Raw genomic sequence first — 17,887 nt, forward strand, 5'->3', positions numbered from 1 at the left:
CATTATTAACTGTAAGGATTTTTATTAGGTTATGCTAGTGTGTGTCTCTCTCTCCATCTCTCCCTCTGCCTCTCTCTACCTCTATTTTTCTTTGTCTCTCCAATCCTCTCTCTCTTTCTCTCTGTCCTCCCACTCAATCTCTCTCACACACACACTCTCCATATCGTTCTCCCTCTCTCAAACGTACAGTTAGTCTGATCTGTGGACTTAAACCTGCACCGGGTAGTTTTGAGAAGGAAAAATTACCGCTACAATAACTAACTAGTTACCAACACTTTAATATTGTTTTATAATCTTGACAGTTGACACAAATCCAAGAAATTAAAAAAAGGTTTGTATGGTAAAGGTGGTGGGAGTGTAGGTGCACCACAGCCAAACATACAATAAGTTCTCTAGTAATTCCAAACTCATACATGTCTCGGTATTAAAGATATAAATCGGTTGGCCAATTGGTCCACAAAAGCTCCCCACCCTCTGGCGCAGGGTGTCAAACAACCCAGGGTTCAGACATTTAAAATACAGATGATTTTGTTGCCGGACACATAATAATACCTAAAAAAGGTGCATTTTCCTCATGTCACTTGCTTAATTGGTCATTTTGTTTATCTATTCAATTTGTGCATACCAGCTCAATGTGTTGTAAATGCACTTCTGTTCATTTGGCATCTCAATGAATACAATGTTGGCTGTCTATCATTTATGGATAATTGGCTTATTATAGATATATTTTCTACAGATTTTAATTACATATATTAGGATTCAATTAATTATTCACCCACAAGAGTTTGTAAGATTAGCAATTGTAGGCTAAACTGGTCCTGGACTATTGGAGAACAAAGTAGAATACACAACAAAACATCTCTCACCTTGCTTTCACTGGTTTAGTACAAAACAATAATTTTCACAGAGTAGGTATGTGATTGATTGATTGATTGAAAACTTTATTAACAGATTGCAGAATGGGTATAGTACAGTACAGCTCAATACATACAATTGTTAAGGGGATGCAGACCAGAGAAAGGCTTTCGTCTTGTTTACATCAGGGTCCCCCATTTTCAATTCATCGTAACATATATGACATATATGACATACAGATAGACAGTACTGCTACATCTATACATTTATGACATACCAGATTTGCAAATACAGTACTGTTTGTGATACGAAAAGAGTCCAGAGAAAAAGTATATACATTTGACGTGAAATGAAATGTATAAAAATAATGATGAATTTGCAAGCTAATAATACCTAATATTAGTTATTCACCCACAATAGTTTGTCAGATTAGCAATTCCAGGTTAAGCTGATCTCTCACCTCAGCATCTCTTTCTACCGTAGCTTTCACTTATCTTGCGCAAAACCAATAATTTCCACGTATTCTATTTCAGAGTATGATGAATTAGCCACTTGATAATAATACCACAGCTTGAGTCGAGTGAAAACGGATGACTGACGAGCTTTTAAAAGTGAAAGTAAATACACTTGAACTGAACTACAACTGAAGGCTAAATATTGGGTCCTTCCTCCAATGGTCCGCAGAATCAGGGTTGATGTATTTTTATTAGTGCTGTCAATCGATTAAAATATTTAACTCGATTAATCGCATGATTGTCCATAGTTAACTCGCGATTAATCGCAAATTAATCGCATTTTTTTTGTCTACCTTAAACGGATCTTTTTCAAGTTCCAAGTTTTAATACTCTTATCAACATGCGAGTCAACAAATGCTTGCTTTATGCAGCCATTTAACACAAAAGGTTGACCCTCATGCATTGCAAATTTGCATCAAATTCAAAACAGAGTGATGCACAAAATAACTTAAAAGAAAATAATAATTTAAAACCATGAATAAAGTGTGCATGAAATATTAGGGGAAAGAAAACGTTAGGAACTTGATACATTCACCCACACAAGGGCTGAGTAATCACACACCCCCCCCATCTCTCTCTCACACACACACTCTCCCAGCTCTCTTTCTCTCTTGCCACTTCCTCATCTCTCTCACCCCCCTCTCTCTCTATATATCTCACACACACACACACACACACACTAGGGGTGGACGGTATAAACGGTATACGGTATAAACGGTATCAATTTGCTCTACGGTATGGATTTTGACTATACCTTGTAACCGGTAGAGCAGCTCTAAAATAGCAATGACGTCATGTAACCACAGCGCGACTATTTCACTCGTATTTGCCCCTAAAAATAGATAGAATTAGTTATAGATAATGGATATGTGCGAACTGGAAAAAGTTATTTAGGAGCACAGAGGCTTCGCGTAGTGGGCGTGTCAACACGCAATTGTCATTAGCGAACTAGCTCCTCAGCCCTGCGTTGCACACAGCTGTGTGACTTCTCTCGCGAGTCGTGCAGTTTCTATGTGTAATGTAAACTCTGCCACGAGTCCAATGGTCTAACATACTTTGCATGCTCGCCATTCTGGAATGCACACGTCGCGCTAAAACCTTATGTAATGTTAACTGTCGATGTGCTGGTAGCCTCGGCAAGCTAACGTTAGCTTGCTCCAGCAGCTTGTCGATGTGCTGGAGCCTCGGCAAGCTAACGTTAGCTTGCTCCAGCAGCTTGTCGATGTGCTGGAGCCTCGGCAAGCTAACGTTAGCTTGCTCCAGCAGCTTGTCGATGTGCTGGAGCCTCGGCAAGCTAACGTTAGCTTGCTCCAGCAGCTTGTCGATGTGCTGGAGCCTCGGCAAGCTAACGTTAGCTTGCTCCAGCAGCTTGTCGATGTGCTGGAGCCTCGGCAAGCTAACGTTAGCTTGCTCCAGCAGCTTGTCGACGTGCTGGTAGCCTCGGCAAGCTAACGTTAGCTGGCTCCAGCAGCTTGTCGATGTGCTGGAGCCTCGGCAAGCTAACGGTAGCTGGCTACACTAGCAGCCCCCTCCCTCCCTCTCTCTCCCTCTCTCTGCTAACAATCCTGATTCGATTCTTGAACCTATTTAATTAAAAAGGAAGATATTGATGGACATTAGCTATAGTATAGCTCAGCAGCTGTAACAGAATAACAGCTGCCATACCAGTGTTTTACCCCTTCAGAAGCATTTATATAGACATTTTAAGATAAGTTAATATACCGTGATATATACCGTTACCGTCTATGCTTCAAATTATACCGTGATATAAATTTTAGACCATACCGTCCAGCCCTAACACACACACACACACACACACACACACACACACACACACACTTCAGAAACAAACATAGTATCAATGAGAGCATCAATAATACACCTGAGTGAAGTCTAGTAAAAAAAAAATAGTTTTTGTTTTTAGTTAATCGTGAGTTAAAAAAAATTGTGGCGTTAATAGAATCGGGCGATAACGCGTTAATACCGCGTTAACTTTGACAGCTTTAATTTTTATTCAATACAAACACGAGGCAGGTGCCAATAACACTCTGTGCGTTTGCTTGAAAAGTCAGGACATTTGTATTGCCGCCCAGTGAGATTGAGGTGCGCTTGATTTCCATCACAGGCCAGTTGAATTGTGCCTTTTGGAGAGGCAGCGGCCACAAATAACTGTTAGGCGAGTTCAGTCTGGGGGCCAGAAGGAAAATGCCAAGCGGTCTGGATTTGGCCCACGGGCCTCGAGTTTGACACATGTCCTCTAGTGGCAACAATTCTGGCTGACATTTGGCATGGAGTGTGCGAAGGGGACCGTGGCTCAGGAGGTAGAGGGCTCGTCTGGTAATCCGAAGGTTCCCAGCTCCTCCCGGCAGTGGGTCGAAGTGTCCTTGAGCAAGACACTTGACCTCTAACTGCTCCTTGCATGGTTGCCAGATACATTGGTATCTGAATGTGAGTGAATGGGTGAATGTTGGGTATACGTTCTAAAGCGATTTGGATAAAATGCAGAGTCCATAACTTCAAAATGTATTCACAGAATTCAGCTGCCAACTCCACAGAGGAGGCATGTGATAGTCTACACCCTACCCAGACTAACAGTAGGGCAGCATGTGGTAGTCTACACCCTCCCCAGACTGACAGTAGGGCAGCATGTGGTAGTCTCTACACACCCTCCCCAGACTGACAGTAGGGCAGCATGTGGTAGTCTCTACACCCTCCCCAGACTGACAGTACGGCAGCATGTGGTACTGTAGTCTACACCCTCCCCAGACTGACAGTAGGGCAGCATGTGGTAGTCTACACCCTCCCCTGACTGACAGTAGGGCAGCATGTGATAGTCTACACCCTCCCCTGACTGACAATAGGGCAGCATGTGATAGTCTACACCCTCCCCTGACTGACAATAGGGCAGCATGTGATAGTCTACACCCTCCCCTGACTGACAATAGGGCAGCCAGCATGTGGTAGTCTACACCCTCCCCAGACTGACAGTAGGGCAGCATGTGGTGGTCTACACCCTCCCCTGACTGACAGTAGGGCAGCCAGCATGTGGTAGTCTACACCCTCCCCAGACCGACAGTAAGGCAGCGCAACGACCAGGAAGATAATTGGCATAACAACTAAATTGGGGATATGGGAGCAAAATACAAAAGCGTTAAATAAAAACAATGGAAAAACTCAAAACTATAAGCTAAACTAAACGTGTGTGTGCGCGCGTGCATGTGTGCGTGTGTGTGTGTGTATATATATACAGTGTGTGACTGCTTGCCTGCCTCTCTGCCCAGGAGGTTGCAGCTTGGAGCTCTGCTGTGCTCCGGTGTGTCTGCCAGGGCATCTCAGGGCCTCTGAGGAGAACTCTCTTAAAAACACTGTTTACTCAGGGAGATTTATTTAAGGTTGCAGACAGCGCTGCACAGAGGCACAGCACAAACACACACCCCTGTGTATGTGTGTGTGTGTGTGTGTTGGAAGCAGTTGTGTTTGTGCTAGGGATGCACGATAATTATCGGGCCGATATCAGCAATTATGACGTCATCCCGATAAACTCGATAACGTTATTGATAGCTCCGATAACATATAATACATTTTTTGGTTAAAAGAAATCCGGTGTGGGTGGATTTGGATGAAGGGCGCTTGTTTTTATTATAGCCTCCTCCCGTTTTGCCAGTACTGTGGTAAAACTGATAGCGTGTGGTTTAGGAACAGGGAGTTTTTCACAAATCCAGCGCTCTCTTTCTTGGCTGTGACGTAGTCACGTTACATTCGGAGACAGACAGTCGATCTGCCAATTACGTCCCACGGCTTGCACCCACCTCTTCTTCTTACCACCAATCAGAAGCTCTCGTTCGTTTATTTACCTCCGGATTGTCAGCCATTACTCTACTCGGAGCTAACGTTATCTCCCCGCCAGCCACATTGACAAGTACCAGCGCTTATACATTACTGGCAAATGTCTTGTTGCAACGAGCGTTGTCAGCATCGACTTTAGTAAAATAGACCCAGACTTTTGAACATTTCGTTCTGTCCGCCATTATGAGAGCAGAGCTGTCTGTACTGCGCTGCCGTGTCTGTGTGTGTGTGGGTGTGTGTGTGTGTGTGTGTGGGAGGGAGGGGAAGAGAGGAGAGCACAGCAGGCAGAGAGCACAGAGCTCCCCGCGCAGGCAGACACAGAGGCAGACAACTGCCAACAAGATTAGTTTGCGACGTTTAAATTCCTCAAAAAAAACCTCCATAATTTCTCGAGTACCGATAGCAGTACCGATGACGTCGGAGCTTATAAATACTCAAAAAAAATTTGTTTTTGATATAAAAAAAAATATATATATATATATACAGTTAAAAAAAATATTATAATACAATAAATATCGGTATCGGCTTGAGGAGCATAAAGTTATCGGTATCGGTGTCAAAAAATCAATATCGTGCATCCCTAGTTTGTGCATACACACATCGTGTGTACGTGTGTTTAGGGAGGTTTGTGTATAGCAGCAAGGGTTGTGTGCGTGTGTTTAGGCAGGGTTGTGTGCGTGTGTTTAGGGAGGGTAGTGTGCGTGTGTTTAGGGAGGGTTGTGTACGTGTGTTTAGGGAGGGTACTAGTGTGCGTGTGTTTAGGGAGGGTAGTGTGCGTGTGTTTAGGGAGGGTAGTGTGCGTGTGTTTAGGGAGGGTTGTGTACGTGTGTTTAGGGAGGGTACTAGTGTGCGTGTGTTTAGGGAGGGTAGTGTGCGTGTGTTTAGGGAGGGTAGTGTGCGTGTGTTTAGGGAGGGTTGTGTACGTGTGTTTAGGGAGGGTAGTGTGCGTGTGTTTAGGGAGGGTAGTGTACGTGTGTTTAGGGAGGGTAGTGTGCGTGTGTTTAGGGAGGGTTGTGTACGTGTGTTTAGGGAGGGTAGTGTGCATGTGTTCAGGGAGGGTTGTGTGTGTGTGTTTAGGGAGGGTTGTGTGCGTGTGTTTAGGGAGGGTTGTGTGCGTGTGTTCAGTGAGAGTTGTGTACGTGTGTTTAGGCAGGGTTGTGTACGTGTGTTTAGGGAGGGTAGTGTGCGTGTGTTTAGGGAGGGTTGTGTGCGTGTGTTTAGGGAGGGTAGTGTGCGTGTGTTTAGGGAGGGTTGTGTACGTGTGTTTAGGGAGGGTAGTGTGCGTGTGTTCAGGGAGGGTTGTGTGTGTGTGTTTAGGGAGGGTTGTGTGCGTGTGTTTAGGGAGGGTTGTGTGCGTGTGTTCAGTGAGAGTTGTGTGCGTGTGTTTAGGGAGGGTAGTGTGTGTGTGTTTAGGGAGGGTAGTGTGTGTGTGTTTAGGGAGGGTAGTGTGCGTGTGTTCAGGGAGGGTAGTGTGCGTGTGTTTAGGGAGGGTAGTGTGCATATGATAGTCTACACCAGGGGTAGGCAACCCTAGGCACGCGTGCCTGCATAGGCACGCAGGGGCATTTTCATAGGCACAGGGGGCAGCATACATTTTTTTTTTTTTTTTTTTGCTTTGCTTTGAAATATTATAGTGAAATATTTTGCACTGTTGTCGCATTTATCTTGTTGAAATCCTCCCACAGGTTATTTTTACTACCACATATTTAATTGAGACCCTTTATTTGTTTATTATTTCAATTTAGCTGGAAATACATTGCTACAACATTCAGTAACATTTGCAGAGCCTTATAACAAAAACATTATTACGGTCACCATTGTGACCAGTGGGATTAATCAACACATTTTATTATTTATTTTTCTATTTCATTGAACATTGCACATGTTAAAAGCCATTTTTTACTCAAAATGTGAGTATTACCAAGTCAACTTGTGTTCTTAAAACAATGACAATAAACATAGTTTTATTAGGTTGAAATAATGTGGTTGTGTACTTATTTTTCTGTTAACTTATTATGGATTGAAAACTGAAAACCTTAATGCACAGTAACTGAACTCAATATTTTTAAGTTCTGGTAACTTATTATTATAAATATTTTTACAGTGTAGTCTTGCGATCAATCAAAACTTATTTACACGATATACCTCACATCCACCCTCCATTCACATCCTGGTGTTCTCCTGGTGTTCTCCATTAGGCCTGTAGGTGGAGCTATGACAGCACACGTACAGTACACACACTGATGGTGTGTGATGTGTCCAAAAATGAATGGGCAAAAATGTGAGTGAAATGGTCGCACTGTATGCAGCTGTTTGTCTGCATTGCACCCCCCCCCAACTCAGATTTAGGGTTGATACAACCATCATAATAATATTGTTAATAATAACAATAACAATAATGATGTAATAATGTAAAAATTATCATAAAAAATACCTGATTATGAGAAAAAAAATTACGATGCATGGAATATTGTTGAGGCACACTAGACAGTAGGGCAGCATGTGGTAGTCTACACCCTCCCCTGACTGACAGTAGGGCAGCATGTGGTAGTCTACACCCTCCCCTGACTGACAGTAGGGCAGCATGTGGTAGTCTACACCCTCCCCTGACTGACAGTAGGGCAGCCAGCATGTGGTAGTCTACACCCTCCCCAGACCGACAGTAAGGCAGCGCAACGACCAGGAAGATAATTGGCATAACAACTAAATTGGGGATATGGGAGCAAAATACAAAAGCGCTAAATAAAAACAAATGGAAAAACTCAAAACTATAAGCTAAACTAAACTTGTGTGTGCGCGCGTGCATGTGTGCGTGTGTGTGTGTGTATATATACAGTGTGTGACTGCCTGCCTGCCTCTCTGCCCAGGAGGTTGCCGCTTGGAGCTCTGCTGTGCTCCGGTGTGTCTGCCAGGGCATCTCAGGGCCTCTGAGGAGAACTCTCTTAAAAACACTGTTTACTCAGGGAGATTTATTTAAGGTTGCAGACAGCGCTGCACAGAGGCACAGCACAAACACACACCCCTGTGTATGTGTGTGTGTGTGTGTTGGAAGCAGTTGTGTTTGTGCATACACACATCGTGTGTACGTGTGTTTAGGGAGGGTTGTGTGCGTGTGTTTAACAAGGGTTGTGTGTGCGTGTGTTCAGGGAGGGTTGTGTGCGTGTGTTTAGGGAGGGTTGTGTGCGTGTGTTTAGGGAGGGTTGTGTGCGTGTGTTTAGGGAGGGTTGTGTGCATGTGTTTAGGGAGGGTTGTGTGCGTGTGTTTAGGGAGGGTTGTGTGTGTGTGTTTAGGGAGGGTTTTGTGCGTGTGTTTAGGGAGGGTTGTGTGCGTGTGTTTAGGGAGGGTTGTGTGCGTGTGTTCAGGGAGGGTTGTGTGCCTGTGTTTAGGCAGGGTTGTGTGTGCGTGTGTTCAGGGAGGGTTGTTGTGTGCGTGTGTTTAGGGAGGGTTGTAGGCAGGGTTGTGTGCGTATGTTTAGGCAGGGTAGTGTGTGTGTTTAGGGAGGGTTGTGTGTGCGTGTTTAGGCAGGGTTGTGTGTGTGTGTTTAGGCAGGGTAGTGTGCGTGTTCGCTCCTTCGGCAGAGTTGAAATGCAGCAGGCTGTGAAAACAAAGTGGAGAGCGTGGTAGAGAGGAGGCTCGAACACAGAAACACAGCTCCCTTTTTCAATATTGATTCATGCTGATTACAACAGCCATGACCCTCTGAGAGCTCCCTGCGTTCCTGACTTTATAAGACGCAAGATAGAGCTCTTCCTGCTCGAATTCTGCTGACTAGATAATTGCTTTGCCATATGATAAAGTTGACAGTTAAAAATCTGATAAAAAAAATGCATGTGGCGCTGCGTCACTCTTACTGACGAGCAACTGCTGACAGGTTTTCTGGCCTTGGGGGGGGGGTGAAGTGTTGGCCATGCTGTAATACTGGTGTGTGTGTGTGTGTGTGTGTGTGTGTGTGTGTGTGTGTGTGTGTGTGTGTGTGTGGGTGTGGGTGGGTGTGTGTGTGTGTGTGAAACTACACATACAGCACATGTATGACTTTGTGCTGTCATGGGACGTACTGTATGTGTCAAGATATCTAATCTTGTTTAGCTGCGGTTAGGGGTTCCATTCCCTGCGTAGCTCCATGGGTAGAGCAAGGCACTAACACTGCCAGGGTTAGTGGTTCCATTCCCTGTTTAGCTGACCAAAATATCCTATCACAATATTTACACTTAGTTTTGTGTTTTAGTTTTCCAGTACAAATTACAACATGATTTAATTTTTTTTTATGTGTCTTTTGTCACAGTGCTATTTCATTCAAAAGGGTACATTTTTAATTTATTAACTTAAAGATATACAGTATATTTTCTTATGGTATATATATATGTATATCATGGACAACCGTATAATAAAAATCCATACCTTTGCATGGATCCATGATTTCTATACCTTCATACCTCCCAGCCCTATTGTGTAGCTCAATGGCTAGAGCAAGGCACTAACACTGCCAGGGTTATGGGGTTCCATTCCCACTAGGGCTGGGCAATTAATCGAAAAGAAATCTCCATCTCGATTCATAGACCTATGCAATCTCATTTCTAAGTTATGACGATTTCTTTTTATTAAAGAAATATATATTTATTATTATTATTATTTTTTTTTACTATTTACTTTACTTTTTAAATGATTTTATTGAAAAAATAAGAATCGTGATCTCAATTCTTAAAGAGAAAAATCGTGATTCATATTTTAGCAAGAATCGCCCCCATCCCTAAATCCCACTATGTTCACCCATACAAAAAATGTAGGCAGTCATGGTACTGTACAAACGGTTTATGTGTGTTGTACTGACCGATCCTAGTTTAACGTGCCGTGTTGGTTTCCCTCTACAGTACATTAAGATACCAGCTCCTGCTCCAGAGTCTCCGGCCACCCCGAGGATCTTCTCCTTCTACCTGTCCAGCGACAGCAAGGACCAGCCCCAGGCCAGCTTCGACTGCATCCACCAGCACGTCTCCAGGTACTGACGAGAAAACAGCCAGAGGCGGCGCACTGATCTCCAGTTAGCCTCTCTTGTCATAAACATGATGACTCGATGCTTACTGGGGAATGAAAGGGGAATTTAGAGGATTTTCAACCTGAATCCCATTGTTGTGTTGACATAAAACTAAAAAAAACAGTGTCTCGAGCGTTCTGCCTCTTCACCCCCCCCCCCCCCCCCCCCCCCCCCCCCTCCTGCAGACACTTATCTCAACTATTTATTCAGCTGTCCTCGAGTTGAGCCTAATACAATTGAAAATAGTTGAGGATCCAGGTTAAAAATATGCTAAATTCCCAGCGGCCTCTAGGCCTTCTTGGTATTGCACTCTGTTTTTTTTTTTTTTTTTAGTTTTTGTCTGATGTGTGGGTTGGAGTTGAGTGGGTATAGGGGGAGGGGCTGCTATCGCTGGCCACACCTCAGGTTTGGAGAAATTCACAGTATAATAACTTACTAAACCCGGGCGGCTGGGTAGCGCAACGGACTAAGCGCTCGCCTACCACCGCAGAGACTCTGGGATCGAATCCAGCTGTCAGCGGTACCTCCGTCTTGGTCAGTCGTCCCTACTAACACAATTGGCAGTGTTAGCGGGTGGGAAGCCGGTGGGGTATGTATCCTGGTCGTTGTAAACAGCGACTCCTACTGGCCGGTCGGGGCGCCTGTTCAGCAGGGAAGTGATCTGGGGGAGAGTGTGATCCTCCCACGCGTCACACTCCCCCGGTGAGAGTCCTCGCTGTCAGGTGAAAAGAAGTGGCTGGCTGACTCCACATGATGTATCGGAGGAAAACATGTGGTAGTCTTCTCCGTCCCCAGGCCGACAGTAGGGGGCAAAACCGTGCAATGACCAGGAAGGGAATTGGCATAACGACTAAATTGGGATGGGAGAAAAATACGAAAAAAGGGGGAGAAAAAGTAGATTACTTACTAAACCCTACGTAAGACCAAAACAAAAGCTGTAAGCAAAGTGCAATACTTTTGCCCAGAGGTCACTATTTGACAGCATTACAGATTCTACCTTTAATCAAGAGTTTCTTTAGAGGAAAATGCCGGCCGCGTGATATTTTTCTGTAGCCGCATTTCTGGCAGACGCTCTCTGATTGGCCGACGTCAGTTTCTACACTGGTTAAGTTTAGGCAATCTTCGAAGTTGGTTAAGGTTAGGCAAGTTCTTTCGACGGTTAAGCTTAGGCACTCTTTCGAAGTTGGTTAAGGTTAGAGTTTGTCTTAGAGCATGGCGATTAGGGGTGGGAATCACCAGTTTCATCATGATACGATACGATATCGATTCTTTGGACAACGATACGATATTTGCCGATATCACAAAGTCTCTCACGATACAATACGATACGATTAGATTCAGGTGCCTGCGATCGATATGAGATGATATCATATGCCCATTTAACACAATCAGTAACATTTAGATCAACAAAAAAAAGGTAATGAAAATATCATTTGACATTTGTATTTTTGAGCTCTTCCAGACATTTAAAGGAAAATCAATCTATTGTTTTTAATACAAATAGACCTCCTGTTCACTGTAAAGTGCCACGTTTTTATATATTGAGCTTTAAACTTTAAGCTACATTTTTTGGAACTCAAAACTCACAACCTCCCTCTCCCAAACCGTTCCTACAACAATTTGTTGATGTTGCATGATCATGTATAGGCCTACATTTATTATGTATTATATTGTTTATGTTTAAATAACATTTAAACATCAAACTCCTCTGACCTCATCTGGTCTTTCCAAAGACGCGCGCACACACACACACACAGAAAGGGAGAATGCTATGCTGTAACATCTACACACACGGAGCTACTGCTGTTGTTCTTGGGCGGATATGAGACTCGCCACAGGATTTTCAAAATAAGAGTATCGATATGAATCGATCTTATTACATCGCATCGATCCGATTCGATTGTTGATAATTACATCGATGTATCGATCTGGATCGATGTATCGTCCCACCCCTAATGGCGATAGAACGCCAGGTAGTTTGCAGGCTGTTTGACGTGGAAATAGGAAAAGACACAGCTCGTCACGCTATTGGGCGCACATGTCACATGACCAGAAACGTCTTCCAGAAATGCGGCTACGGAAAGCATAGACTCATGCCGGCCCCTACAGCAGTCAGCTGTTGTGTGTCACATGACTCTAAATGGGAGGTTTACATCTCCCCTATAGATCAGCAGTCAGCTGTTGTGTGTCACATGACCCTAAATGGGAGGTTTACATCTCCCCTGCTTAGAGCACCAGTGCATGCTAGCTTGGAGTGTCGGTCATTCTGTCCTTCCTTCCAGTATGGGTTATTTTAATACAGTTTTTTCATGAAATGTGCACACTTGATTTTGACAAAAGGGAAAAGGGGATGTGTCCCTAATTTGTATTTCAGGATAGGACCTGCTCACTACAGAGTTAGGGTATGTCCCTAATGTTTGCAATGCATTTCAGGATAGGACCTGCTCATTACAGGGACCTGCTAAGCCATTGTTTGTGGAGTGGAGAGAGCAAAGAGAGCTGCCAACTACGCTATAGCTGTGGTTTGAACTTGGCTAGTTCTGGTTGTAGACAGGAGCTGGAGCCAAGAGCAACATGGCAAAACAACTGGCCTTACTTGGCTCAACGTGGTTTCGTTGGTGGGTGTGACCCTGGAGCATCTGTCTCTGTCTCTCTCTCTGTCTCCCCCTCTCTGTCTTTCTCTCTTTCTTTCTCTCTACCTCCCTCTCTCTCTTTCTTTCACTCTACCTCCCTCCTCCTCTCTCTCTCTCTCTCTCTCTCTCTCTCTCTCTCTCTCTCTCTCTCTCCTCTCTCTCTCTCTCTCTCTCTCTCTCTCTCTCTCTCTCTCTCTCGCCGGCAGAGACTACAACCCACTCTTAATACATTTTGTGCCATTAATGTGGTCCTGGGTTTCACATAATATAAACGCCATTTACTTCTTCTGTCCAGTGGGGCTTGTTTGCTTTTGTGACCAACAACTCACGCTGCCAGGAGGAGCCAAAGCTAATAATCCTCCATGCTCCTCCATATACTGGCTGCATCCTGCTTTGAACCAGCTAGCCTGAGACCGGCTATATCTGGACAGTGACATAACATAATACGCATAAGCCTGCCTCAGCGGCGTCAGCGGCTACACGGCAGAGTAGCACGCGGGTATGGTAGTATATATCAGACCACACGCCGGCCTCCAGCTCATAACGAGTAGTCGCCCATTGTGAGGCTTTATCCACACTGTGTTTACTGGGGGGGGGGGGGGGTGGTGGGTTGAGGAGATCTCTCTGTAGCTGGCAGGGTGATCCTGACTCTGTGTACCCGTTGCTCTGCAGGGAGGGCAGGGAGTCGCTGGAGGGACAGGGCAGCATCCAGGACAAGATCACGGTGTGCGCCACCGACGACTCGTACCAGATGACCCGCGACAGGATGTCCCAGGTGGAGAAGGAGAGCTGGAGCCGCTCGGCCATCGAGATAAAGCCGGGAGCCTCGCATCCAAGTAAGAGACGCGTCCGTCTGTCTGTCTGTCTGTCTGTCTGTCTGTCTGTCTGTCTGTCTGTCTTCTGTCTGTCTGTCTGTCTGTTCTGTCTGTCTGTCTGTCTGTCTGTCTGTCTGTCTGTCTGTCTGTCTGTCTGTCTGTCTGTCTGTCTGTATTTTATATTTCCTTTAGTATTTTCTGTTTTTGTATTGTACAGCACTTTGGTACAACTTCGGTTGATTTTAAATGCGCTATATAAATAAAGTTGACCTTGACCTTCTGTCTGTCTGTCTGTCTGTCTGTCTGTCTGTCTGTCTGTCTGTCTGTCTGTCTGTCTCTGTCTCTGTCTCTGTCTCTGTCTCTGTCTCTGTCTCTGTCTCTGTCTCTGTCTCTGTCTCTGTCTCTGTCTCTGTCTGCCTGTCTGTCTGTCTGTCTGTCTGTCTGTCTGTCTGATTGTCTGTCTGAATGTCTGTCTGTCTGTGTCTCTCTCTGTGTCTCTCTCTGTATCTATCTACTGCGGGTACTGATTGGGAGTCATACATTTTAAGTACAGATTCGATCCATTACGTCTACTTAACAGCAGGCTATTAGACTGTAACAGAGATCATTCATTGGACATAAATTTAATAAATTGGATTATTGTAATATGTGTGAAAACACACGTGACCTCTTCTGAAATATTTCCGTTCGATAAGGTGCACTGCTGAAAGGCGTCTCTAAGTGCAATATTTGGCAGAAGGTTTGTTTATTTACTGTATGATTATAATGTATTTAGATAATGTTACCGCTGGGTGAAGTAGCATGTTCAAGTTCTATATTTGTCAAATACACAACAATACAGGGGCATTGCAGGTAATGCCATTTTGGTATTTCGAGCTCAGACTCAACTGTGCACAATTAAGAAACAACAATGAATACAAGAATGGTAACAATAAGTAGTAGTAGTAAGTTATAGTTATAATAAAATATAAAATAAGGTAAGTTACAATAAAATGGTCAATTATTTACAGAAAGTGTGCAGTGCAGGGTGCGTGTTTGTGTGTGTTCAAGATCTCCTGTTCTTGTCCTTGTTCAGGAGTCTTGTGGCTTGTGGGAAAATCTGCATCTGGCCTACGCGGTGGGTCTTTTCGGGACACCGAGCCTGAAAATGTTTCTTTTTACCTGGGAATCGATACCGGTACCCAACGGTACCTTTTTTTCTGTACTTTACTCTCCCTCTCTGAAGTCTAAACTTCACAACACACAATCTAAAACCCCTTACCTCCCTCTCCCAAACCGATCTTGTATCTCCTTGGGACTTCCTGGTTAAATAAATAAAAACAAAATAATAAAAAAATAATAATAATATTGCGATATATATATTTTTTTTGCGATTTGATAATTGCATCATTCCAAATCGCTATTTCGATTTAAAATCGATTAATCGTGCAGCCCTACTCTCAACCTGCTGGTTCTTGTGCGGATGCTCCGGTACCGTTTGCCAGACGGTAGCAGAGTGAACAGTTTGTGGCTGGGGTGACTGTGGTTTCTGAGAATGTTCTGGGTTTTCCTTCTGCACCTCTGCGTGTAGAGGTCGTCCGTGGCTGGCAGCTCAGTCCTGGTGATGTGTTGTGCTGACTTCACCACCCTTGGCAGAGCCTTGCGGTAGATGGCTGAGCAGTTGCCGTACCAGGCAGTGATGCAGCCAGTCAGGATACTCTCTATAGTGCACTGGTAAAAGTTGCAGAGTATCCTGGAGTCCATGCCGAATCTCCTCAACCAATGGAGGAAGAAGAGCCGCTGTCTCGCTGTCTTGACAACGATGCCGGTGTGATGAGACCAGGACAGGTCCTCGCTGATGTTGACCGCGAGGAACCTGAAACTGTTGACTCTCTCCACCGCTGACCCGCCGATGTGAATGGGGAGCGTGCTCTCCTTCCTGAGACTTCCTGTAGTCCACGGCCTGTAGTTCCTTCGTTTTGCTGACGTTGAGGTGGGTAGAATGTACGGTGGGTGAGCGAGGAATAAAAAGTTTGGAAAAAAGAGTGGAGGAGGTGAGGTGAGGATAAGAGGAATGGAGATCGAGATTGTGAAGAGACCGGAGTCGCTGGCTGAAGGAGATGAGATGGAGGCTAGAAAGAACAGCAGCGAGGAAGACAGCTAGGATGGAATACAAGGAGAAGCTGAGACCCCACAGAAGAGTTGCAGAGGAGGATAAAGGGAGATGAGGATGAGGATGCATTTATTTTAAATTTGTTGGACCTTATGGTGTTCTTGTTCTGTTCTTGACTTATTGTTATGTTTTCTTCTTGACTTGTTTAAAGAAGACTTGTACGGCCCATGGGGACATTAACGTGTGTTGTCGGGCCTTATAAATACATTTGATTTGATTTGATTATGAGCAAGATGGAGGAGAGGACATTTGGAACTGACTGACTGAGGCCAGACAAGGGGGAAAGTATTTTTTTTTATTTTTTATAAACTAACAACTTTGGATAAATACTGTGCAAAGTCGTACTATAAGTGAGAAGATGAAGATGAGGGCCTCCAGTCAAAAGTCTGTAAAGCAGACAAGCATCTTATAATAAGCGGCTCTTGAGAAATGAGGCTTTCCCCCAGAGAGCACTGCACTCCCAGCCAGACTTGTGTAGTGTGTATGTTGTGTAGTAAGATTGGTGAATGCCCCTTGTTTTAAATTTTTTTAATTTCATAAGTGCTGTTTTTGTTGCTTTGCTTGATTTCGGCCATGTCCCTGATTATGTATAATAATGTCATTGATATTAATCACTGTTATTATTCATTCACCAGATTATTGTAGGTGGTTTGAGTGATTGATTGTTTTAGTCCTAGTTCATGGTTTGTTTTGGCAGTAGGTTCATCTAGTCGTGGCATCTTTTCATGGCTTGACTTCTGCCAGTCTCTGCTTGCCATGTAGGCTATTCAAATCAAGTCACAGTGGAAAAGTACCATCATGCTTTTCCAGTGTTTCACCTGCAGTTACTACTGCACAGAAATTAGGCGTTTTCTTTTGAAAGCGGTTACCAATGTTGTGGGAAGAAAGAGAACAACTACACAAACATTCTGGCCAAGGCCTTTCTAAAGTATCTGTCTTATCGTTGTGAATGGCTTGACCGAGAACTATAGGACAGAAGAATGTGTTAGCATTTAATTTCACAGTTACTGTTTAGCATTGGCATTCAACTGTTACTGTTTAGCATTAGCATTTCACTGTTACTGTTTAGCATTTAGCATTTCACTGTTAGTGTTTAGGATTAGCATTTCACTGTTACTGTTTAGCATTTAGCACTGTTACTGTTTAGCATTTAGTATTAGCATTTCACTGTTACTGTTTAGCATTTAGTATTAGCATTTCACTGTTACTATTTAGCATTTCACTGAACTGTTTAGCATTTAGCATTTCACTGAACTGTTTAGCATTAGCATTAGCATTTCACTGTTACTGTTTAGCATTTAGCATTTCACTGTTACTGTTTAGCATTTAGCATTTCACTGTTACTGTTTAGCATTAGCATTTCACTGTTACTGTTTAGCATTTAGCATTTCACTGTTACTGTTTAGCATTAGCATTAGCATTTCACTGTTACTGTTTAGCATAAAGCATTTCACTGTTACTGTTTAGCATTTAGTATTAGCATTTCACTGTTACTGTTTAGCATTAGCATTTCACGTTCTGTTCTACAACATGTGACACTCTTTGAACTTGGGACTTGAGCTATAGTGCTGTTTTGATTAGAATGGGAAAAGGTGGGTGGATTCAAATTCAGATTTTTCCTGTTTACACTACAAAGAACCTCTTGCAGGCAAGAACGCTCTTCAAAGCCAGTGTGATTCGATTAGATTAAAATGTATTGTCATTATTACAGCTCAAACAAATACAGTATAACGAAAATAAGTTTGGCATCCAACCAGAGTGCAAATGTAACAGTAGAGTGCAGCAGCAATATACAATGTACAGGTGATTAAACTGGGTACAAAATATACAAATTAGTACTACTAATTAGTGTAGTGCTAATCATATGTATGTACACAGTTGTAGTATAATATGTACAGTGATGCATGTATAAGACAGTAGGCCTATGGTAGTAGTCATACTGGCCAGCAGCGTAACTAGTAAGAGTAGGATATGTACAGATATATATAGTATCTACAGATATGTGAAAGGACTACAGTAAGTACAGACAGGTGTGGATA

The 17,887-nt window shown here is 43.7% G+C and overlaps 1 protein-coding gene across 1 annotated transcript in view; it reads left to right on the forward strand.

Annotated features, from left to right (window-relative positions):
• Positions 1-17,887, forward strand: part of LOC311223437 (RNA polymerase II elongation factor ELL-like) — a gene marked incomplete at its 5' end in the record, with an annotated part of 117,207 nt that overhangs the window by 59,949 nt on the left and 39,371 nt on the right. Inside the window, 2 exons of the mRNA XM_084308224.1 lie at positions 10,085-10,212; positions 13,554-13,717. Coding sequence (XP_084164350.1) covers positions 10,085-10,212; positions 13,554-13,717 — 292 coding nt within the window. The remainder of the gene's footprint in view (positions 1-10,084; positions 10,213-13,553; positions 13,718-17,887) is intronic.

This window comes from Notolepis coatsorum, assembly GCF_963971535.1.
Source record: "Notolepis coatsorum genome assembly, chromosome: 2".
Classification (NCBI taxonomy): Eukaryota; Metazoa; Chordata; class Actinopteri; order Aulopiformes; family Paralepididae; genus Notolepis; species Notolepis coatsorum.